At 36.7% G+C, this 25,793-nt stretch overlaps 1 protein-coding gene across 4 annotated transcripts in view; it reads left to right on the top strand.

Annotated features, from left to right (window-relative positions):
* Positions 1 to 25,485, top strand: part of FBXL4 (F-box and leucine rich repeat protein 4) — a 65,569-nt gene extending 40,084 nt beyond the window's left edge. For all 4 annotated transcript variants that reach the window (XM_036248702.1, XM_036248703.1, XM_036248700.1 and 1 more), the window contains exons 6-9: positions 305 to 518; positions 16,680 to 16,751; positions 20,248 to 20,560; positions 25,173 to 25,485. In XM_036248702.1, coding sequence (XP_036104595.1) covers positions 305 to 518; positions 16,680 to 16,751; positions 20,248 to 20,560; positions 25,173 to 25,336 — 763 coding nt within the window. In that variant the 3' untranslated portion in view covers positions 25,337 to 25,485. The remainder of the gene's footprint in view (positions 1 to 304; positions 519 to 16,679; positions 16,752 to 20,247; positions 20,561 to 25,172) is intronic.
* The last annotated feature ends 308 nt before the right edge of the window (positions 25,486 to 25,793 follow it).

A 25,793-nucleotide genomic window follows, 5' to 3' on the forward strand; every position in this document is an offset into this window, starting at 1 on the left:
TAACTTATATGTGAATTTCATGTACAGTGAAAAAACACACACTCTACTTTCTTAATTTTTCACTTAGCATTAGTTGACTTTTTTTGTGATTTGAGTCCATTTTAACTTCTCGGGTTGATTTATTTTACCCTAACCATGCCTATTTCAGTATGTTGTAAATGAGGATTTAAGTGAAACAAATTTTCCATTTTCCTCATGGAAATCCTTTGTTCTGAAGGTGTCTGCTTACAGTTGACATAATTCCAAAGTACTTGCAAAAATACATTTAGTTTTGCGAAATTCACACAGAACATTATTTTTACAGATTTCTGAAGGTTTGTGGATCCGAATTAGTGCGCCTGGAATTATCTTGTAGCCACTTCCTAAATGAAACTTGCTTGGAGATTATTTCTGAGACGTGTCCAGATCTACAGGAGTTAAATCTCTCATCCTGTGATAAACTGCCGGCCCAAGCTTTTAACCACATTGCCAAATTATGCGGCCTTAAACGACTGGTTCTCTATCGAACAAAAGTAGAGGTAAGAATAACTCATTTACATCTTTGCTGGTGTAATAGCCAACTGAATGTTTAGTTGCTTATAATAATGTGATTTCTGGTTTTTAAATAGATTAAGTGTATGATGCCATCTTGCTGTTCTAAAAGTTTTAGAACTGATTCAGTCATTTCAAAACTACTTAGAGTCTTATGTGATATTTTTTTTAGTTACAAGAAAATGTTCTTCTCTGTGCTCTTAATTTTTGTAATGCTGTGCATATTTCCAGGTACAGAAATAAGCAGTGGCCTGGGGTGAGCGGAAATGCTGGCAGGGACTGAATCAGAGAAAGGAGTGGGAGCATGGTGTGCAGAAGGGCATTTGCATGGAGCCGGAGGAAGCAAAGGGGAATTTTTCCAGGACCAGATTTAGAGTTAAAATTCCCAATACCATAGCTCATGAGTCTCAGTAAAGAAAAATTGAATTATGTCATATATATATTGATCTACTGGCTTCTTCCACTTAATATCTCTATGATATTTTTCTGGATCAATACATATACCACCTGTTTTTATTAACTGTGTAGTGTATGTTATTCAATAATCTATTCAACCATTCCCCAAATGATTGACATTTAGGTTTTTTCATTTTTATTTTTTTACAAACTATCACAATGCTATTACTGCTGTAGGATAGTCCTATGAGTAGTATTGCCAGGTCAGAGTATGTACCTGGGCCCCTGTAGTAGACACTCACTTACTCTATACTTGTTCTCTACTCCGGTCATGTCGACCTTCTTTCTGTTCCTTGAACATTCTGATCTGGTCCCAGCTCATGGCTTTTTCTCCTCTGCTTGTCTGTAATATTATTCCAGCTTATTACATGGCTGCCCTCTTCTTAGCTTGATGTTCAACGTAAATTTTTGTTTTTCAGAGCCAGCTTCTTAGACATTCGTAAGAGGTAGCTCCCCCTTCTAGTTTGTTTCTTTCATGTCTCCCAGTTTTATTTTCTTTTCAGCATCTTTATCACTGTGAAATTATTTGTTTTCTGTGTCCTTACACTACAAGATAAGTTTCACGGAGGTAAGAGCTTTCTTTATCTGTTTGTTTTCATTGCCATGTTTCCAGCATGTAGAATAGACTCAGCAAAGATTGGCCATTCATTGAATATGTATTTACCTTGATCAAGGTATTCATCCTCTCAGTATTTTAGTTTCCTCATCTCTAACCTGGAGATAATAAAAATGCAGATCTCATATTGTCACTGTGAGAATTAAATGACATATATAGTGTTTAGAGGGTGCCCAGAACATAGGAAACTCCCAGTAAGTAGGAGCTGCTAAGAACAGTCGTAGTGATAATGTCGTCATGGCCGTTCTGTAGTAGGTTTTGCCATGTGGTAGGGGAAGTCTCCTCTCTAGTCTTTTTGATTTTCATAAATCCTTATATATTATTCTTCCAGATATATCTTTCATCACAGATTTCATTAGAAGTACATTCATTATATTTCACTTTGCTCTTGAATAAGGCATTTTTATCTCTTTGTGCAAGTCTTGTTTTACGTCCAAGAACATGTTATAGTTTTTTTCACCTAAGTTTTATATCTTTCTGGTTAAACTTATTTATTGTATTTTATACTCTCAGATACTAATTTCTCTTCTATTTAATTTTAATTTTTTATTGTTAGTATAAAGGAAAATTTAGTTTTTGTATCTTTATCTTGTATCAGCTCACCTTACTAAATGCTTATAAATATTATAATAACTTTCTAGTTATATTTTTTGGATTATTAATGAAATGTCTTCAATGTTTTATGTTTTTTATATTTATACAAAAAATGTTTAGTACATATTATGTGCCAAGCACTACTAGGAACTGGGATTTCAATAGTGAACTAAACAAACAACTCCTCATGCACGTGACTAATTTTATTTGTTGTTGGATTGTGTTTTTATTAGAAGTAGTCTTTATCATTCTTGTTTAATTATGAATATTTTGTAAAAAATGTGCATTTAAAACTTTTAAAGCTTCTACTAACCCCCTGATTTTTTTTCTTCCTTCGCTTATTAATGCAATGGCTATGTTGAACAGTCCTTGCTTTCCTGGAGTAATCCCTACATGGTTTTAATTTAATACATAGCTAAGTTAATTTCTAACATTTTGGAGCCAAACTGCTTGGATTTAGATTCCAGTTTTACCACCTATTAACCATATTACCTTGTGGAAGCTTCTTGATCCCCTGTGCTTCCGCTTTCCCTTCTGTAAAGTGAAGGTAGTAACAGTGTGCATCTCAGAGAATTGTTGTGAGGATTGAATTATGTAATATATGTAAATTATCTACAGCAGTGTCTGGTTCACAGTAAATATCTTTAGGGGTTTACACTTAGAAGTACTTCTTCATCTGCTTCCTGAAGTGAGACTGAACTGTGGTTTTCCTTTTCGTGCTGTCTCATTAGGTATGGGGCTGGGATTGTGACAGTGCAGCAAGATGATTTGGGAAACTCCTATACTTTTTTCTGACCTGGAATAACTAGAATAGATGGGAATTATCTGTTAGATAAAATTTACCTATAAAACCATCTGGGTGTATAGATTTGTTTTTTTTTTAAAATCCTCACAGGGATATTTTTGTCATTGATTTTCAGATAGAGTGGGAGGGAGGGAGAGAGAAAGACACATCAGTTAACTGCCTCCCGCACGACCCTGACTCTGACCAGGACCAGGGACCTAACTGCAATTGAGGTACATGCCCTGGACCAGAATCGAGCCTGCGATTCCTTGGTCCACAGGCCAATGCTCTGACTGCTGAGCCAAACTGGCCAGAGCTGTATAGCTTTATTTATTGGTAGATCAGATTAGATATCTTTTTCTAGACACAGCTTTTTTCCTAATGTATACAAGCTTAAAAGTATGTCAGTATAAGATCTGTTTAATGCAGCATTCCTGATTTTGAGCAAATTATTTAGCTAGAGTTTAACTGGTGGCCTGGTATGGTGGAAAGAAGACTTTGATTCCTATTATATCCCTACCAGCAACTAGCTTAATGATCTAGGTTAAGTCATATTGTCTCTCAAATTTCTAGATTCTTTAGTTGTGGAAATGAGAAAACTGTCATTCCAGAATGCCAGTGTAAAGATCATGTTAACCCATGTTTTTATTGGTCTGTAAAATAATGTATTGTCGATGTCTAAGTGGTGTATTCTCAAATGGTTAGGCATGCAGGCATGTTGCAGGTTTGATTACCCAGTACAAATGAGCCTATAGTAGTAGGGTCAGAATTGCCTTATATGCTGGTAGGTAGGACCTGGCATGCTGATGTGGCTCCTTTATGAGCCAGTGGTGAAACAGGCAGTGGGCACAGGGGACTGGGCTTCTCTCCACCTAGTGGATTTCCCCAACATGCCTGCTGCGTGGACCACTTACCTCATGTGTAACTTGTCAAGAACTGGGGGTGTGTCCCACTGCATGTCCTTTGTACTGCTTGAATGCTGCTTCGGTCGTGAAGTGAAATAAGAGTAACCTTAAAACAAGTCTCAGTAGCACTGTCACCAGTGCTTGAGCCCATGTGATGGTGTGGCCTAGATCATTCAGATTTTTGTCTCCAGGGCACCACTAGCACTCCAAAGTGAGAGCACGCAGCAATTGGCTCTTGTTGAGACTTTAACTATTATTAAAACTTTAGCAGTGAGATTTAGGTATCTGAGTCACACATTATTTGATAATTTTAAAACTGGGAAGATATTTTTTTATTTAGTCTGTATCAAAGCCCCAAGTCATAAAACTCTATCCTTATCTTGGCTTTCCCACAGGAAAGATTTAAGTGCTTGGGTAAGTCACTTATACTATGCTAAAAAACATTTTTTTTAATCCTCACCTGAGGATATTCTTCCATTTATCATCAGATAGAATGGGAGGGAGGGAGAGAGAGAGAAACATCCATGTGAGAGAGACACATCAACTGGTTGCCCTCCACATAACCTGACCAGGGCTGGGGCCGAACTGCAACTGAGGTACATGTCCTTGACAGGAATCGAACCTGCGTCTCATTGGTCCATGGGCCAATGCTCTAACCGCTGAACCAAACCAGCCAGGGCTAAACATTTTTTTTTATCTATTAAGCAAAAAAAAAAACAAACAACTGCTCTATCACATAGGCTATTGAGAAGACCAAATTAGGTCATACATGTAAAAAAAAAAAATGCTTTATAAATTACATGGATTTATATAGATGTAGAAATTATAGTATACGAAGTATTCTTATAGATCTTCCTAAATACAAGTATCTTTTCTGTCATGTGCTAAGAGAGATTTAGGCTGCATTATGTCTTTTACCCTAGAATTTTTTTCTGGTAAAAGGAATGTTCATTCCTAAATTGTAAACTCCTTTAATGGGAAGGACCATGTTTAACTGTTTACTTCCTTACAGCTAGTACATAGCACAGTGTCTGTATTCACAATAGTATGTAGTGGATATTTAGTAAACTTGTATAGAATGAATTATCAATAGCAATCTATTATCAATTCATTTTTTGTTATTAGATAAGTTATAAAATAAGTTTGTATTTATACAGAATAACCACATTTTCTAAGCAGATGGGTGGGTGGGTCAGCAACTTGAAAAACTTGTAAGAAAATATTCGAACTGTATTTGTTCAGAATTTTTAGTCCTAAAAGATAGTGAAATATAGTTCAACTTGTTTTGTTAATTTACTTCATGAGATATTTTTCTTTCTTTAGATGTGTTTAACATTGCAATAAAAAATTGCTTTATCAGAGAAATAACAAATGTCTTTTTATAACATCAACCAAAACAAAACTATAATCACTAAATAAGCTATTTGCAGAGTTAGTGGTATACATCTGTAGAATTTCGACAGATGCAGAGCAGTACCAAAATGCCTAGTAAAGAACAAGGTCCTAGTACCTTAAAGAGAGAGGAGAGGACTGTCTTTATTAGAAGCCCAATGCAGCTAACAATGTCACAGGTTTGTATTTGGAGAGCAGTCCGCGTTGGGAAACCTTTTTAGAAGAAATGACCCTAGAGCTGAGATTTAATGCGTGATCCCAGAATCATTAGTGAAATGGGTTGGTAAATAGGTTAGTTCCCTTTTTACTGAATTTGGGAATCTTTTAGGATCACATAGGCCACACTTCAGTTTCTTCTACTATCCGTGACAAGGAAGTAATTACAGTACAGTTAGATATATAATGCTTGGAAGGTCTTTCTTTCAGTTCCTTTGGTCCTTTTCATCTCTATTCACAAGATTCTTATATGTATGATAAATAGTGATTGCAAGCACTTCTTTAGCCATACGTGATGATGTGTTTTCATGAGAGGAGTACTATAAAATTTTAACTCATTAAATAGACTGTTAAGTACTTAAAAGGAAAAACTTATTTTGAAATAATTTGACTGAAAAAAGTAAAAAAAGTTTTATGCAAAAAGTTGCATAAAAAGTAGATTCCCCTATTATATGCATATTTCTTTTCCTGAACCATTTGAAAATAAGTAGAAGATATAATTTTCCTTTACCCCTATAAGGGCATGTGTCTGCAACCTACTCGTAAATACTTGTGTTATGGGCTGACTTGTGTTACCCTAAAATTCATATGATGTTTTAACTCCTAGTACCTCATAATGTATCGGACACAGGGTATTTAAAGAGGTAATGAAGGTTAAGTGAGGTCGTTAGTGTAGGCTCTAATTCAGTCTGGTGTCTTTATAACAAGTGGAGATTAGGGCACAGACACACACAGAGGAAGACCATGTGAAGACACTGGAGGAAGATGGTCAGTTTCAAGCCAAGAAATGAGGCCTTAGAAGAGACTCATCCTGCTGATACATTAATCTCAGATTTCTGGCCTCCAGAATTATGAAAAAATTAATATCTGTTGTTTAAGCTACCTAGCTTGTGATACTTTGTTCTACCAGAGTTAGCAAACTAATACAACTTGTAAAGGATGGCGTGAGAATAACTTTTTAACATATTGCATAAAAAGTGTCTTTAGCCTGGCCAGTGTGGTTCAGTGGATTGAACATTGTCCCATGGACTGAGAGGTCCCAGTTCAATTCCTGGTCAGGGCACATGCCCAGATTGTGGACTCGATCCCCAGTAGGGGGCATGCAGGAGGCGGCCAATAGATGTTTCTCTCTTACATTAATGTTTCTATCTCGCCCTTCTTCTCTCTCTACAAAATCAATACAAACATATATATATTTGTGTGTGTCTTTAAATGAATGCCTGTGCTTTTACTAAAACAGTAGGGATTAATGTTAGATGTTTGAGGCTGTTTACCTTTTCTTTGTTTGGAAAAAAAAAGTCTGGATAATAATTTCCAGGTCCCTTTGTGCTGTCTGAAAGGGAGAATATTATGCTAAGCAAAATAAACCAGTCAGAGAAAGACAAGTATCACACTATCTCACTTATATGTGGAATCCAATGAACAAATGAATAAAACTGTTGAATAAAATAGAAACAGTGGCATGGGAATATGGAACAGACTGATGAATCTCAGAGGGAAGGGGAGTGGGAAGAGATTAACCAAAGAATTTACATACATATATGTATCATCTATGGACACAGACAATAGGGAGGTGAAGGCCTGGGGTAGGTTCAGAACCAGGTGGAGGGTTCAATGGGGGGAGGGGGGGCGCATCTGTAATACTCTCAACAATAATATTTCAAAAAATAAAATAAAAATAAATGACAAAAAAAATCTAGAGTAGGGGCGTGATGGGGCATGACAGGTAGCTCAGTAAGAATGTCATTCTGTTGCTTAGCAGCAAACAAGAAAACCAAGAGTGTTTTTTAAAAGTTGGAGTTATAAATGGAACACCTGCATCCAGTTTTGATTGCCTCACTTCAAGAATGATAGAGCATAAATTGAAAGAATCTGAAGTGAAATAACTGATTACAGGTATTGTGGGGTACTAGTCTATGACAGTAATCCGTAGGTATGGTTCAGCAGCTGTTTACTTGGCCTACTAGGCTGGGACAACAGTTTCAAAGACCCTGCTGCTTTTATCTTAATGAACCAGAAGACAACAAAAGTAGCTGATCTTTACTTCTGCTGCGTATCAACACTGTCCTCCTATTTTCTGTGCCAGTTCATTGGCAGAATGGATATATGAGTAAGAATGTATACCACCCTGTCTGTTGATGAAAAGCACCTGGCATTTCCTACGGAAGCTATATAAACTGTCTTTTAAAACAGTAAGATTTGATTTAGTGCCATAAATTTGCTTCCTGGCACATAGATATGCTGATCTTCTTAACTGCATTCTTACTTGATTTAAAGGACATATTATTGGTAAGTAGAAGCAGGGATGGCCTTTCTTTTAATAGAGCCAGTGCAGCTAACAAACTCAAACTGTATGGCAAGTGAAAGGGATGGTCTTGCACTTATCAGAGCCAGTGCTGATAACTATCCAAGACTGAGGAGAACTGAAATAGGAAGAACCTACCTTAGTCACCTAGATTGACTAATATAGGCTGCCATGAACTGTCACCTAAAATGCAGTATATTTTAAACAGATTAACTTAACTAGGTAACATAGGAAACAAAAGGATATTAGTATTTTGTTCTTAAATAGAATCAAGAGTTAAGTTTTTTTTGTTTTTTTTTTTATCCTCACCCGAGGACATTTTTCCATTTTTTGTTCAGATAGAGCGGGAGGGAGAGAGAGGAAGAGAGAGAGAGAAACATCGACGTGAAGGGACACATCGAGTGGCTGCCACCCACACGACCAACCAGGGCCGGGGACAAACTGCAACCGAGGTACGCGCCCATAGCGGGAACCGAACCCGGGTCTCTCTGTACCGCAGGCCGACACTCCAACCGCTGAGCAAAACCGGCCAGGGCAAGATTTAATCTTAGATTTTATCTATTCCATGCCTGCATTTCTGAAATTAACAAATAGTTTTAACCTTATACTAAGTATCATACTATAAAGCCACATTTCTGAGTCTGTGATCTACTGTAGCTTTAGACATCTACAGTTAGGTTTAAAGGACTTTTCTTTTTTTTCTCAAAAGCATGTGTGAGAGCTTTATGATGTCATATGTGGTCTTTAACCTTTTCTTTTTGGAGATGAATCAGAAGTGTAATGTTTCCACCACATGTTGATCTTAAAGTTTAACCCATAAAAGACAATATTATTTTCAAGTGGTGATCATGTATCAGTATATAACCTATACTACATTGTATATCTAAACTGTATAAAAGGGAACAATTTGTAGTGGATGATTTGTAGCAAATCTATATAAAGTAATTGAATGAAGATATTTTGGAATGATGATGTTTATTTTTACATATAGTTAGTTTCAAGTATTTTATTTTATTTTTTAATTAATTAATTAATTTTTGTTACAGATATTTCTCCTTTTTCCCGCAGTGATTCCCTCCTCCCCCTCCCTCTTCGTAGTTTCAGGTATTTTAAATAGTTCTCAAAATACTTCAACTTTTATTCTGGATGTTCTTATCCAGATGTATTGAAATTGGAACACGGAGGAAAATAAATTATCGAGAAAGAGATTCACATATATACGTATATTATAAATGTCAATAATTGAATGATTGTGTTATTAGGATTTCTGTGGTGGTATTCATTATACAAATTCATGAAGTGAATATACTTTTATGAAATCCATCTCATTACATGTAGATATTGCTCTGATGTGTTTGACATGTATCATGATAAGTGAAAGTACATTTGTTTGTGATCAGGTATGTCACCAGTCTCTATATTTTAGCCACTGTGTGTCTGTAATTTATAAAATTTGTTATATGTTCCTTTAATATGCTTTCTAGGAATCGTGTATTAGAGTGGAGAATACTGATTTGGAATCCTACCTAAGAGTGTTATAATTAAGGGTTACATTCTTTATTTAAAAATTTTTAACTGAGTATAAAAAGTTATAAACTAGTTATAAGAAGTATAATGTAGAATAGTTAACATAGTAATACATACATTGATTATTCACTATCTCACTATTATAAAATATACATAATATACATAAACATAACTATACAAAGCCATAAATCTGGAGTATGTAATAAGTTATATGTGAGTATAATAAACATTCATTATCATTTTATTAACTATTTTTGCTTAGCACTTTAGAAGTCTGGAGGATGAGTGGTTATGAAGTGTATGGGTAGTATCTCTTAAAACGCTGTCAATGAAAATTTGAATTCCTGCTTTCTTTTACCTTGTAATAAATAATTTGTAACAAGTAGAGGCGTTAATAACAAGTCTCTTTAATTTACAGTTATTCATTGCATTTTAAAGTTGCTGAACTGGGATAGTAGGTAGATTTTAAGTGGAATGCAAAAGGATTCTTTCTTTATGAACATGTATTTTACTACCAGATGCAGCATTCACCTAGGGTATGCTTTGATAATTCTGTGGAAGAAATTAACATGATTGGTCATTTCATAGGGAATTTCTTTCCATGGTGATTTAAATAAGGTTGGCCTTGGTTTAAAAATTACAAACTCATTTGAAAATGAATGCTTCCTTGCATTATAAAAGTTACTGAGTGTTTAAATTGTATTTTAATTTTATAGAGCTACTCTTAATGCTTCTCTTGAATGAATTTTAGAAAACTAACCACGGCTGAATTTGTGGACTTGGAAACCTAAAAGATATCTTAAGTCTTAACTAAGAGATTCATAAAATATTTTACTGTTTATATCTGAATGCCTCTTCATGGTGCACTTAATGTAGCTTTAATCCATTCATGTAGGTGTTCCAGAAGTGCAGTTATAGTACATTGTTCTGATAAGTAGGGGCTGGCAAATGTTTTCTGTGAAGGGCCAAATAGTAACTATTCGAGGCCTTGTAGGCATGTGGTCTCTGTCACAGCTACTCAGCCCTGCTGTTGTCATGTGAAAATGGCGTAGACAATGAATGAATGAATGGGTGTGGCTGTTCCTGTGAAACTTTATTTATAAAACAGTTAGTGGTTGGATATGGCCTGTGGTCAGTAGTTTGCCAACTCCTGCTCTAAATAAACCATTGAATCTGGTCCTCAAAATCAAGCTCTTTTATATCTGGAAATGAAGAATTAGTAGTTTCTCCTGTGTGCTTTAGCATCAATAGCAGTACTTTAATTCCGAATACTAACAGCATAGTGAAAGAATATTCTAAAGATATTCTAGGGGGAAACTGGTTAACTGGATTTAGAGAGATTGCAAATTGATCTATAGATGTTTTTTCTTACACCTGGATATCCCCACAGTTTCTGGCTTATCATGAGCTCTGCTGGACAAAGTCATGAAACTGTTAGCTTATGCTTGCTCACCTCCTTGCGACCTGTCAACCCTTTGATTTACCTTTATTTGACTCCTTGTTACATACCTCACAGCATCTCTTCCAAGGTCAACCTTGCTTTTTTCTTTAGCCGTCACCTCTGTCCCCTCATATTTTGGTCTCAGCATTTGATTTCACATCTCTTATTTAGCAATGGTGTGTGATATCATTCAACACAAAACTCTTGTGTTCTATGTTAGCTCTGTTTTAAGGTGGGAATGAAAAATGATAGTTCTTTCTGCTATTAAGTGCTTTTTTAATGTGCAGACTCTTTAAGTTATTGTAAAATATTTGCCTGAATAGGTATAGTATGCCATCAGTTTCTCGTCTATGACTTGAAATTCCTCCAGAATACATCTAGCCTTACATAAGTTTTCTAAATATATAATTATTAGCATCTTAATTCAACAAGGAGTTGTTTGTGCCTTAAAGTTATAATCTTCAAGAGACAATAAGCAATAGATACAGCTCCTGTAAGGAACAGTGCAGGTAGGTCAGTATGGTATTCTTGACAATAAGTATTTTTTGTCTTACTTTTATTTTTAACTAGAAGAACCAATTCAACAGGAAATTCATTTCAAACTATATCAGTTACCCCCAAACTTAGTGGCTCAAAAAAATCTACATTCATGATCTCACACAGTTTCTGTAGGTCAGGAATCTGGGAGTGGTTTGGCTGGGTGGTTTGGGCTCAGGGTTTCCAACAAGGTTGCAGCCAAGATATAGCTGAAGCTGCCTTCATCTCAGGGCTTGACTGCACCTGGAGGGTCAGCTTCCAGACTAAGCTCACACAGTGGCTATTGGCAGAGTTCCTCTTGAGCTGTTGGGCAGAGGCCTCTGTTTCTCTTTTCATGGGCCTCTCCTGCCAGGGTGTTCTCATGACAGCTGGATTTTCCCAAATGCATAATGGGAGAGGGAGGAACCCAAGAGGAGCCACAGCCCTTTTATAACTATTAGTTATAGTTTTCCAGAAAAATAGAAATAAGAGGGAGTGTATGTGGTATCTTTATTATAAGGAATTGGCTCATGAGATTGTGGAGGCTGGCAGGTCCCACGTCCTCCACCGTGAGTCGGAAAGCTGGAGACTCAGGAGAGCCAATGGTGTGATTCCAGTCTAAAGGCCTGCAGACTTGAGACCCAGGAGCTGATATTTCAGATTGAGTCTAAAGTCAGGAATTGGCTACGTCCCAGTTCAAAGGCCACCAGACAGGAAGAATTCTCCCTTACATGGGGGAGTCAGCCTTTTGCTCTACTCAGATCTTTGACTGATTGGGTGAGTCCCACCCACGTGAGAGAATATTCTGCTTTCTCATCCAAAAACACTCTCACAGAAATGCCCAGAATAGTGTTGGACCAAATATTTGGGCACCCTATGGCCTAGTTGATCTGTAATATTAACCGTCACAATAACCTAACATAACACCACTTTGTCTATTGTCTGTTTATTAAAATAAGTCACTAAGTGCAGCCCACACTCAAAAGGGGAGGAATTAAGTTTCATCTCCAGAAGGAAGGAGTATAGAATGATTTGTGGACATATTTTTTAAACTACAGTAGGTCCTGGTACTTGGGAGACTCCAATATTTATTTAATAGGAGTTCTAGATGAAAAAAAAAAAATGGAAGAAATGATGGCGAAGCCATATTTGAAGAGAGAATTGTTAAGAATCTTGATCATTCATGAAAAAAGATGTAAGCCTTCAAATAAATGTTCACTCAGGATACCAAACAATAAATGAAAATAAAGTTTTATCTAGACATATTGTGATGAAATTGCAGAATATAAATGATAAAGGGACAAGAACTATCAGAGAGAAAAGACATTACTTACAGAGGAAGATAATTAGACTGACAGTAGACTTCTTATCAAAATAATAAAGGCTGGTAGGTAATGGAGTAATACTCTCAAAATGATGAAAGATGATAACTGTAATCCTAAAATGTTAAACCTGGCTAAACTTTCATTCAAGATTGAGGAGATATATAAAGGCTCAATATGTTATTTAACTTTCTGTGACTCAGATTCCTTATCTATAAATGGGAATAATGATATCTACTGTATAGGTTATTTTCTGCCCTGTTTACTGATATATCCCAAGTACCTAAACAATGCCTAACACATAGTAGCCATTCAATAAATGTTTATTAAATGAATGAATAGGGTGTTGTGTGGATTAATGTATATGAAGACTGTATAGCAGTGCTGACATGTTAATAACTATTCAATAATGTTTGTTAAGATTTTACCACTCATGGGTGCTCACTAAAAGAACTATTAAAAATAGTTTCCAACAAGAAGAAAAATTCAGGAAGAGGGTATCAGATATAGTAATTATGACACAGAAATTGATTATTGCCAGTAAATTAAATAATGATTATGGGGGAAGAAAGAAAAACTAATCTTTTCTATTATTTTTTCAAAGTAAACTAAAACATTTAAGGTGATTCTAAAATGCAAAAGGCCAAAACATTAGCATTTTGAAAAATGAAGAAAGGATATTCACCTTACTAGGTTTATAGACTTATTACAAACTATAATAATTAGAACTGAAATGTTATTGTATGAAAAGGCAAATAAACAAAATGACCCAGAAGTAGACTCGCTTGTAAGGGAACTTGATATATGACAGAAAGCATCACAAATCAGTGGAAAAGGTAGAATCTTCAGTAAATTGAACTGGGACAAGGAGAAAATCATGAAATTCTATATCTTACCATGTATAAAAATCAATTTCCGTTGGGTTAGAACCCGAGTGCAAAAAGGAAAAAAATTAAAATTGTTGTTAAAAAAAAAAATAGAATATCCTTCCTTGGGTAAAGAGGGATTTTTTAAGAAAAGACAGCAGAATACACACAAAGATTGATGTGACTGTATTAAAATTTAAAATTTCATGTCTCAGAAGATTCTATAAAAAAAGCAAAAAGACGAGTCTTAGATTTAGGGAAGGTATTTGTAATGCATGTAACTGACAAAGATGGGTATTCAGTATAAAAAAAATAATTCCTACAAGTCAAGAAGGAAGAAACAACCTAATGGAAAAAATCAGCAAAGAATATGATTAAGCAATTTACAGAATAGGAAATACTTTGAGTGGCCATAAACATGAAAAGATTTTCAACCTCACTAGGAATTATACCAATGCAAATTATACTAATGACATTCCATACTCATCAGGCAGATGATAAAAAGTATGAGAAGACTAGATGTTGGCAAAGATGTGGGGACCCCACACTCTTACACAATTGGTGGAATATCGATTAATACTATCACCCAGGAGTGCTGTTTGGGAAAATCTAATAAAGTCTAAACATACATAAACACCTGGAAATTCTTCCTCTAGTATGTGCTCTAGAGAAATTCTTTTCTGTAAATGCAGGGGAAGCACTATAAGAATGTTAGACTTGAAAGCAAACTAAATATTCATCAAGTGAAAGTGTATGCAGTAGTATATTTGCGTAATGGAATAGTATACAACAGTTAAAAAGTGAACTAAAGCTTTGACTATCAACATGGAGAAATCCCTCACAAACACTGGTAAGGAAGATGCAGAAGTATATGCATAATAGAATACCATTTATATAAAAACCACGGAGAACAATGTTATCTGCTATTTATGAACACATACTATATAATAAAATTATTTGATATTCAGGCATGTTTTTAAACACTGAGTCATGATAAAGGTTACCTCTGAGGAAGTATGTGAATGGATAGAGGAATACACAAATAGAGAAAGATAAGCAAAATGGATGTTTGTTATGCTGGATTCTATACCTGTCTGTATATTTGAGATTCTTTATTATAAGTAATTTTAAAATATACTACTAAACAAGTTTCATTATGTGTTTGTGTGTATGTGTATGTGTGTGTTAATTTGAAATTTCTTATTCACAAGAATATGTGGAATCTTCTCTAAAAATTTTCTAGTATGTTCTGGATCTTGCTCATGGGAAAATCTTACAAAATGACCTTGTTGTAAGGATTGTAAGGACCTGGTACTTAATTAATTAATTTATTTTAATCCTTCCTGAGGATATTTTTCATTGATTTTTAGATAGAGCAGGAGGGACAGGGAGAGAGAGAAAAGAACATTGATGTGGATGTGAGAGAGACACATTGATTGGTTGCCTCTCACACACGCCTTGACCAGGACCAGGGACTGAACCTGCAACCCAGATACATGCCCTTGACCTGGAATCAAACTTGAACTCTTTGGGTCCAAAGGCTGATGCACTAACCACTGAGAAAACCAGCCAGGGCAGGATCTGGTACTTTTTTTTTTTTAATCCTCACCGAGGATATTTTTCTATTTATTTTCAGTTAGAGTGGGGGAGAGAGAGAGAAAGAGAGGGAGGAAAGAAGAGAGAGGGAGAGAGAGAGAAACATCAACGTGAGAGGGACACATCCACTAGTTGCTTCCCGCATGACCCTGATCAGGGCCAGAGATGAACCGCAACTGAGGTACGTGCCCTTTACCGGAACCGAACCCGCAAATCTTTGGTCCATGGGCCAACACTCTAACCACTAAGCCAAATTGGCCAGGGCAAGGATCTGGTGCTTTAATAAAAACAAACCTTATCTCATTTCCCCATCTGCTAGTAAGTTAAAATAAGTAAGTGTTAAGGAAAATCTGAAAATTAACTTATCTTCATGTATCTCTTCTGATGTCAGCATTCTGAGAGCTACATGGGATTGCCTTGTATATAAGCTGTGTTAAAATTTAAGTATAAATTCAATATAAACTTTTTTCTTAAATTTAAAGAAATGCTTAACAGTGAAATAGTCTTAAGTGTAGTATCTCTCTAGGGCCTATTATAAATAGTGTTATTTAATTTTGCCTTACATTTATTTTATCTGAAATACTTCATTACTTGATTTTTTTAATGAGACTCTTATCTGAGTTAGAACTTTTGGATTGTTATAGACATATTTGTCATTCCCTCCACAACCGCTGTTTTTCAGTTTCCGAACACTTGGAACAGTTTAAACAAAGGTTGTATAATATCATTTTAACTTGGTTAGATATGATTTAGTTCAAGAAAGAAATTTTGCCACATAAGTTGGAGTAGTTTCCCTAATTTATAAAATAAAAATTAGAAATTTGAGTGTTTTGCATTGTTTGTTTTTCACAAGTTTTCATGGTAGATGTGTCATCAAATGAAGTTATGACTTAGAGATATTTTAGGTACTGGGATTGTGTTGCAGTCTCGCATTTCTTTTGGTTTCTTGAGTGATGAGACCGTTTTCATTGCACCGCTCAGGATAGAAGGGCTGAAATGGCAGGAACACGACTAGAAAGTGCACGTTATATATGTTTCAGTCAGCATGTTGCTAGTGACAGGTGTTCAATGGTTGTTGGGATCCTTGTCAGCAAAGAGAATCCTTTGACATTAAAGTCACCAGCTCAATCCTGATTTCGGGTGACTCTATTGGCAGTTCCATCAGGCGGGAGCCGATCGGAGAATGTCAGAGCTGCCGCTGCTCTTCAGTGTCACCAGCCCATGTGGGGCTTTGGTTTGTTGGTTTGTTTGTTTTTGGAGGGAGGGACTGTTTAGCTTGTCTTGTTGTTCAGTCTTAACCAGACTTTCAAATTGCTTACATTTGGGAAGTGAAATGAGAGGTCATGGGGAATACAGTTATCTTTAGGACACACAAAACCATATACAGAGTGACGACTTACATGGAGACTATAATGATTACCTTGACTCCCAGCCAATCAATGGTGGGAGTACCTGGGGACTCATTAAATGGCATTTGTGGTGTCTGTAACCTAGGTTTTGAGCTCTGTTTCAGGAGAAGTAGTGACAGCCTTTAATGTCTAATTGACCTCTTCTCTTTGTTTCACTTTCTTTCACTTTCCATGTTTGCCTCTGATGTGGTCCCTGATGGCAGCAAACAGCACTGCTCAGCATTTTGAACTTCTGTTCAGAGCTTCAGCACCTCAGTTTGGGTAGTTGTGTAATGGTAAGTATTTGAAAATCCTTTACACTCAGTTGCTCATTCTCTTTTTCTTCCTATGGGTGAATTTTATCCTGACTCACCTCACCCCACACCCACCCACAGCTTTTCTGACTTGCAGTTAACTATTGGACCCCACTTTCAAACGTTTTTCTTAAATTGGAGAGTGTGTCATTGAATCATTGACATTGTTTAGCCATGAGAGCAAGGACAAAAGTATAGTGTGGAAGAAGGAGTTTGGTTCTGCCTCAAGTCAGATGCTATCTCAGACAAGTTATTTACCTCTCCGCATGTCTTTATAAAATAAGTTATCAGTCATACCCAAATGCCACTAGTTCAGTAAGTTTTTCACAAAGCTAAATTAACTTTAAGTTCTGAGATTGTTTCTGGAAATGTTGATGATCGTGGGTAGGTTTATTTTGTTTGCTTTTGTTTACTGGCCTTACTGGCTGAGATAAGAAGGTGGATATTCTGTGTTGGATATTCTGAATTTTGCTGGTTCATGAAATCTGTAAGCCTGGGGACTATTCATCTAGTTCGTCTCTCAAGTCCTTCCAGATTGAAAATTATGACTTTATGTGCCATTGAGAGAGCTCATGGGATGAGTTAAATCTATTTCATCTAAATTACATGACTTATAAATAATACTGACACTCAGGGGACCATAGAACTCTTCCTTGTGTGTACGTGTGTGTGCACGCGCGTGTATGTAGGCACACTCACAGGAAATGCATCTCCCAGGATAACTGTGAGCAGTCCATTCCTCTTCAAGGCAGATTCAGGCAATCCCCAACCATTCCAGTTTTGCATCTGCCTATTAGGAAGACCACAATAAGCAGGATGGTTGCAAGATTCCAGAGAGGTTCTCCTGGGGTCCTAGACTTAGAATCAACAGGCACCGTCACTGACCTAAAATAGATCCCATTTGAACATCTTTTAGGACTCAGCAGTGGCTTCAGAGATCCTCCAAGGTTTGGCAATGTAGGCTGGAGAGGCTGTTTATAATGACATTGTCTCTGTGTCCCTATAGCTTTAAATTCTATTGGTTAGGCCTGATTGAACCTCAACTATGGGTTCAAGCCATCCTGGTCTTTGGAAACAGTGTTGGGAGCCCACTAATTAGCATTAAATTTTCCTTACAGCTGGCAAAATTCTTACCTTAGTAAGTCATTTAGTCATTTCATGAGCTTCTGTTGGGTCCCTCTAGTAGCTCTTCTGGATGCGCTCAGGGACATTCGATTGGCAGTTTCTGTGACATTCGATTGGCAGTTTCTGTGACAATCCGTGTTTTTCCATTGCTTAAACCAGTGTTTTCCAACTTGACCTGACTACATGTCTCTATATTACATTTATTAATATGCGATACACTATGGTAAATGTTGCTTTTGAAAAATAAGCTATTTTTAAATTAAAGTACGTGGTTACTAGTAAAATATTGTTACCATTGATATTTGTTGTCAGGAAATGAAGTATTAAGGACTCGACATTAAAGTTCAGAAATAATGCATATATTGCTGATACTGCTACTACCGTCATGATTTAAACATTTCATGCTTGTCATAGAAACACCATTCTTCTTTCACAGCAGGTCCAGAGTTTACCAGGACAGTAACATAGACAGTGCTTCGTTGATACTTTAATACTATGTTTATTTCAGTTTCTTTTCTGTCAGTTGACCAAAAGATCAGTTTTCCAATTTTATTTTTGACTATAAAAATAACAGCAATCAGAATCATGGGTTTCTGCAAGTTTTTAAGTGTTTGTTTCTAAAGAAGCAAATTGGCACACTGCTGGTGTGGCTCAGTTGGTTGAGTGTCGTCTCATGCACCAGGAAGTCGCTAGTTCTATTCCCGGTCAGGGCACATGCCTGGGTTTTAGGCTCCATTCCCAGTGGGGAGCATGCAGGAGGCAGCCAATTGATGTCTCTCCCCCCCCCAAAAAAAAATCAATAAAAACATATATATTTTTAAATGATATAAATTGACTGTACTAATTATCAAAGTTACAGTTTGTGTTATTCAGGTACACTTGCTAAAGTAAATAGTTATGTCCTACCCAATCTGTTTCTCATGACTTCTGCATGATTCCACCAGCTACAGTTGCTAAAGACCAGAAATCATCACCACTACATCTAGTCCATAAGGCTTAGGTTCTAACTAAAGTATAGCCCCAAACCTGTCATTGCTCCAGTTCCACTGCTGCTTCCTTAGTCCAGACTCATCATCTCTCCTGTAAGCTCCTGCAGGCTTCTTCTCTGGGCCTCCTCTGCCATTCTTACCCACTACAGACCATCTTTCAGAGAGGAGTAAGAGGGGTTTCTGTTTTAATATAAATCTCATTTATTTCTAACCCTCCACTGATTTCCTTAGTACTTCATGGCCTAAAATTCCAGCCCCAGCGTAGCTCTCGGCCCTCTCAGCCTCTCCTGTCCCTCACTCCCTGGGCCCACACGACCTCATTCCTGTTCTGTTCACTGTGCCGCTCCGGGAGGTCCCAGCAACCACCTTGCCCTCCATCAGCTCCTGACACTCCGATTGCTCTCACATCATCCTGTCCTATTACCTTCACACTGAATTTATTCTGCTTGTTTATTTGTATGTCTTTCCCAAAAATGTGAACAAAGTCTTTGTTTGTTGGCTCGTTGTGGTTCCTAGCATCTGGAGTGGTGCTGGCGCATAGTCATTGAGAATAGGATTAGATAAATAAACAGAAGGAAATAATCTGGAAGTGTTTTCTATTTTGTTTCCTTTTGACTTTTAGTGATAATTTTGATACCTGATGATAACAAAATCAAATGACCCTCTTAAAATTTAAGAACCTGTTTAAAGAGACACTATTAAAGCATGTCAAGCCCATGAACTTAAATATTTAATCCTTGGTTAGTAAAGGCTTATCCTGTGATCTTGAGCTAAATCAGTTAGACACTTCCTACACTGACAATGATTAACATATCATAATCTAAATAATTTCTGTGTTGTATATTCAGTCCCCAGATGCTTCATTTCACCCAAAACTAGTATCCTTACTAGTACCATCAGCATATCCACATAGTATTTTAGAGCTAGTAAAGTGTACATCTTTATCAGGGAGATCTTATATATCTACAAATGTTGATTAATTATATTTAAAATAGAAGAAGCTAGGCCTTGTCAGGGAGTAGCAGCAGCAAGGTCAAAATGAGAGGCATACAGGAACAAGACAGAGTCCTCAAATTCTTCGTGAGAGACTGAGGGTTTCAGGCTGCTGTGGGATTTCACTCATTAACATCCTCTGGAGTTCTGTTAAATAGATTTTTAAGTAAGTGATTACTCTTGCTGTCTTTTGAAACAGTGGCAGGTCTGTGAGATGAGTAGGCAGATCTGTACTAATGAGAATGGGGGTACGTTTACATGGAAGCAAACACTAGGGGATGATTAAGAATGTTTTAACTTGCTCTGCTTGCTCGTAACAGTTTGTATTTGTGAGCATAATATATGAAAGATTGGAATTATCTGATTTCCAGATTGAAGACTATGATGTGATAGCTAGCATGATAGGAGCCAAGTGTAAAAAACTGCGCACCCTGGATCTGTGGAGATGTAAGAATATCACTGAGAATGGGATAGCAGAACTGGCTTCTGGGTGCCCACTTCTGGAAGAGCTGGACCTCGGCTGGTGCCCAACTCTGCAGAGCAGCACCGGGTGCTTCGCCAAGCTGGCACGCCAGCTCCCAAACTTGCAAAAGCTCTTTCTTACGGCCAACAGGTCTGTGTGTGACACAGACATTGAAGAACTGGCGTGTAATTGTACCAGATTACGGCAACTGGACATATTAGGTAAGAATACAATATATAACTTTGCTTTAAAGCCTTAACATAAGAGCTAATCTCAGACTTTTTGCAAGAGAAAAACATACAACTTCTTGGATACAATAAAAGTTTTGTTCTGGAAAGATTGCGTGGTTTGATAGGAAGTGCAAGGTAGGCTAATTGGTATGGAGAGTGATTGTATCTGTGCTTGAGTAAAGAGTGAGAACTTTATAGTTGAACTCGTCAGAAAGCTCTAAGTAACCATCAATTCTTGGTCTAGTAAGAAGAGTAAGAATTTATATGAGCTCTGTTCTCCATTTTTATTAAGGACATTTAAGAAATTAATCCATTTGTCTAATCTTGATGTTGAATTATGATTAAGAAATATTGTAAAATCCCCATCCACGATAGTCTAGTTTTAAGGAACAGTGCTACCCCAAGGCAGATCTAATGAAACTCCTTTCCAATTCTGGGATTTTTTGAGTCATTATTGCAGTTTCTTAGCCAGGAACCCTGTGAGTTTTTGTTACTTCTTCCTTCAGCTAGAAGAACTAGCAATGTCACAGTTACAACTGCCCACACAGTTGTTACTTTGTGAACCCACAAAGCACTTGCACTGTGTTCTTTGGTAATCTATTAGTGCTAAGAGATATTAGTCCATGAAGTTCTAATTCTATTTTTTCCTCTTTATTAAACATTCAACAAAAGGAAACCCTGAAGACTTATAGCACCAGTGTTTGTAGTTTTAGTTAAAATCTCTTCACAGTCCAGGTTTATGATTTATCTGTAGATGTTTCTTATATAATTGCATATTACTCATTCAAGCTACTTTTAGGTAGAAATTCCTGCCTTAAAACTTAGCGAACAATTCTTGCCTATTATATACACACTTTAGGCTAGATGCTTCATCTAGATTACATTTTCCTTAACTTTCCTAGCTCAAGGAGTTGGACATCATTGTCTTTTTATAGATGAGGGCAGTTGATAGGTAGCAGGGCAAGAGTTCAGATTCATGGCGTTTGGCCCCATGGTCAGTACCATTATTTTGTAAAACTACGCCACTTGCTGTGCTCATTTCTTTCTGCCTACCCACCTTCACCCTTGAATTAGCCTACGGAAATATTTGTAAGAGAAATATTTTGAAAAGTTCAAAAAAAGTCACAGGGATAATGAAGAAAGATGATCAGGGCCTTTTAAAATGGATTATTAATTGCATCAGGCTTCACTTCAGAGGATAATGCTATTGCTGGTTAAAATCTATTTTACAACTCTTCTCCCTCAAAAGAAAGGAAGGAAGAAAGGGGGGGGGGAGAGGGGGAGAGAGAGAGGAGGAAGGAAAGAAAAGGAAAGGAAAGGAGGAAGAGGAAGGAGAGGAAGGAGAGACCGAAATAAGAAAATCCTCATCATTAGAGATGAAGAGTAGCCAGTGTGAAGGAGATGCCGTAAAACCACAAAGGAGCCGATAACACTGGCCCTAAAACACCAGCACACTTGTGATGAACAGTGGGGTTGGTTGGCAGGTGGCCTAACTTGGGCTTATAAATCTAAGAGACATAAAAAGAAAAATAGGTAAGAAGTATAATGACTTTTTGAAAACATTTTAACTTTCATAACCATAAGCCAAAACTAATTACAGATGGAAGACAGCCATTATTGAAATATATTGGAAAATCATATTTCAAATATAAAGAGCACAGTAAAAAATATTATCAATAATAATAATATAAGGGGACTTGGGAGAAAAAAGGAGAAACATCTGTAAAAAAAATAATAAAAATTGGAGAAAAAATAATGTAAACAGCAATTTACGGTATGCTTCATACTATTCTGAGTGTATATTAACTGACTTAATCCTCACAACAACCATATGAGGTGATCATTAGCGTTACCCACAAATGAGTGAACAGGCTGCAGTAGGTTAAATGATCTGCTCAGGGTCTGTCTCATGGCTAATGAGGATTTCAACCAGAGTCTATGCTCCTAACCACTGTGCTACGTACTTTATTTTTTATTTTTATTGTTGTTTTTGGTTTCCTTTCATCTTTAAGTATTATAATTTTTATTTGTATTATTTTAAGGATTCTTGGTTAAACCAAACAGATAGCCAATTATTTTATCTGTCATTTTGTGATTAGCACATATGAGTGTTAAGTGGTATACATTTTTCATACTGAAAGCACTGATCATTACAAGCTGAGTAAGATACAGCCACACTTTCAGAGAGTTTGTGGCAAGGAGTAGTAAAATAAGTATATGCATGGTTGGACAAAAGTAGGTTTATAGTTGTGAGTACATGAAACACAGGTTATTCTTGTTTTATTACTTATTCTTGTATTATTGTATTACAACTGTAACTCTACTTTTGCCCACCCCTATATATGCAAGCTGGAAGCAAGTCCATTTTGATGGGGCTCAAAGAAAAGAGAGTATATATGACTAAAGAAATAAAGAAAAGTTTAATTTAAAAGGTTAATAGGTATTTGAACACTATCCTTGAAAGTGAATGGAAAGAAGGATAGGAGGGGATATTAGGAAGAATTAATAGAATAAAATAAAAGCATAGGAGTTAAAAATACAGGATATCTCGCCCTGGCCAGTGTGGCCCAGTGGTTGGAACATTGGCCCACATGCCAAGAGGTTATGGATTAGATTTCCAGCCAAGGGCACATACCTGAGTTGCAGGCTTGATCCCCTGGTCCTGGTCTGGGCACATGTGGGATACAACCAATCGATGTGAGACACATCAATGTTTCTCCCTCTCTCTTTCCCCTGCCCCTTCTCTCTCTTCCACTCTATCTAAAAATCAATGGAAAAAAGTGTTCTCAGCGAGGATTAACAACAATGAAAAATACAGGATATATTCAGAGAATAGCAATCTAATTTGACTGAGAATATTAGTATAAAGGAGGCTTTCATGGAGAGTTTTGAATACCGGTAAAAATCTGCATAAAATTAGAGCTTTTTATCAGGTTTTATTCAGCTGTGTTTTAGAAATATTACTCTGGAAACAAGAAGTAGGTCAACTGTAGAAGGAAGAGATCAAAATCAGAGAGATTAGCTGCAATAACCCATCTAATAAGGGTGAAAATCAGGGTGGTGGTTTTGGGAAATGAACCATTATCCTTCATTTCTTCATTTATTACACACTTATTGTCAGGCATTCTTTTTAAATACTAGAAATATTTCAGTGAACAGGTAGATATGGCCTCTGCCCTGAGAAAGCAAACTGACGGAAAACATGATTGTGTCATAAGTGAATAACAAAACCAAAGCACAAATTGCTCTGTAAGCCCAGGACACAGGGGTCCCTAGCCTAGTTATATCTTCACTCTCCAACTTCCTTCCTTGACATTATCATAGGAACTCCTAATTTATCAGGAAACTCAGATTGTAATCACCAAGACTGGCAAATAGAAACTAATCACAATCCTAGGTAAAAACAAACAAACAAAAAAAACCATAGTCAAGTGTCTTAGATGATGTTCTCTGGTCTTATATAACAGAAACCCAATCAAGGTAACTTAAGCATAAGACAAAGAAAATTATTGGGAAGATACAGGTGTCTCCCTTAGATCCCATCAGTAGGAGCTGGCTATGGTCAGACCTCAGGAGGGACTAGAAAACCATCAAAAGGCAAGGAAGCTGTTTTCTGTTTTTCCTCCCTTTTTCTACATTGCCCCCTCCCCCTCCCTCTGAGCTGTATGCACACTAAGTCTTTTACGTCTGCTTCTCCCTTTGGTTTGCCTTGTTCATTTTATTAAAATATGTTTTATTGATTTTAGAGAGAGAGGAAGGGAGAAGGAGAAAGAGAGAAACATTGATTGGCTGCCTCCTGCACACCCCCTACTGGGGATCAAGCCCAGAACCTGGGCTTGTGCCCTGACCAGGAATTAAACCGGTGACCTATTGTGGCATGACTCTCAACTAGCTGAGCCACACCAGCCAGGCAACATTTCAGAAACGTTAATCCCCATCCCAGTAGATGCATTATGTAATACGTGTGTGTGTTTCCCCTCCTGGTAAAGCTGTAGTTAAAGAAATGTTCAACAGATGACATCTTAGAGCTTAGTGATAATTTAGCTTCCATCTGAATATCCCATGATCATTTCATATTTAATGTGGACTAGAGTGCTCATCGTCCATTACCTGTCTACAGTACTGCCGTTCTATACCCACCATTTACTGTAAAACTTATCAAGTTGTGTTGTAGTTAATAGCTTTCAACTCCAGTCACGAGTTCCTCACATCTCCAGAGCTTGAAACAGAAGTTTCTACAGGGTAGTTACTCAGTAATTGCATTGCATGGAATTGGAGTTGAATCATTGTGAGCATTGCTGCCTGATTTGACCCATGGGTTCAGGAAAAAGAGAGTCAAACAGTTTTGAACGGGGGTGACTGAAATAGGAAAGTCTGGAGGACTGTTGGAGGGGCAGGAGGTAGGATGAAGATAGTGGGTAGAGTATTGACAGGAGATGCCAAATTGGCTGGGAAAATTCAGTTTGTATTTGTTTTAAGAAATGTTTTTAATGTTTAAAAGGAAATTTATTTTAAGTGTATTTTAAACAATAAATAATAAAGGGATTCTTTGTCAGAACATTATATAAACATTACATTTAAAGTGTTTTATTTTTTTGAACAGGAACAAGAATGGTAAGTCCGGGATCCTTAAGAAAACTCCTGGAGTCATGTAAAGATCTTTCCTTACTTGATGTGTCCTTCTGTTCTCAGATTGATAACAGAGCTGTGTTAGAGTTCAATGGGAGCTTTCCAAAAGTGTTCATAAAAAAGAGCTTTACTCAGTGACTTAATATATGTTCTATAATAAAATCAATGTGCTTTAGTAGGGCTATATATTAGGACTGGTTTTGTTTTGTGTGTGTGTGTGGTTTTTATAATGTGGGAATGTGTTAACCCATTACAACATTTGTAGATTTTAAAGAAAAATATGAAATATTATGAAATACAGATAAGTATTGCCAAATATATATTTTAATCCATGAGAAGAATACGATTCTAATTGAGCATATTTATCACTTGGAAAGCATTGATAAAATTCTATTAGATTTATTCTTGATAATTTTCTTTGAGCATGTTATTACATTGCAGATTAATCACTTCCAATTGAAAGTTAGGTGGAGGCTTCTCAATTGCACAACTGAATGGATTTTGGAAAATGGAAATTACCTTTTTACTTGCATTGGAATCCAGAAAATGCCCTTGGACTGATAGTTTGATCTCAGAGCTCAGAAAATCTGTTGTA

Source organism: Molossus molossus, unplaced genomic scaffold, assembly GCF_014108415.1.
Source record: "Molossus molossus isolate mMolMol1 unplaced genomic scaffold, mMolMol1.p scaffold_m16_p_8, whole genome shotgun sequence".
NCBI classification, from domain to species: Eukaryota; Metazoa; Chordata; class Mammalia; order Chiroptera; family Molossidae; genus Molossus; species Molossus molossus.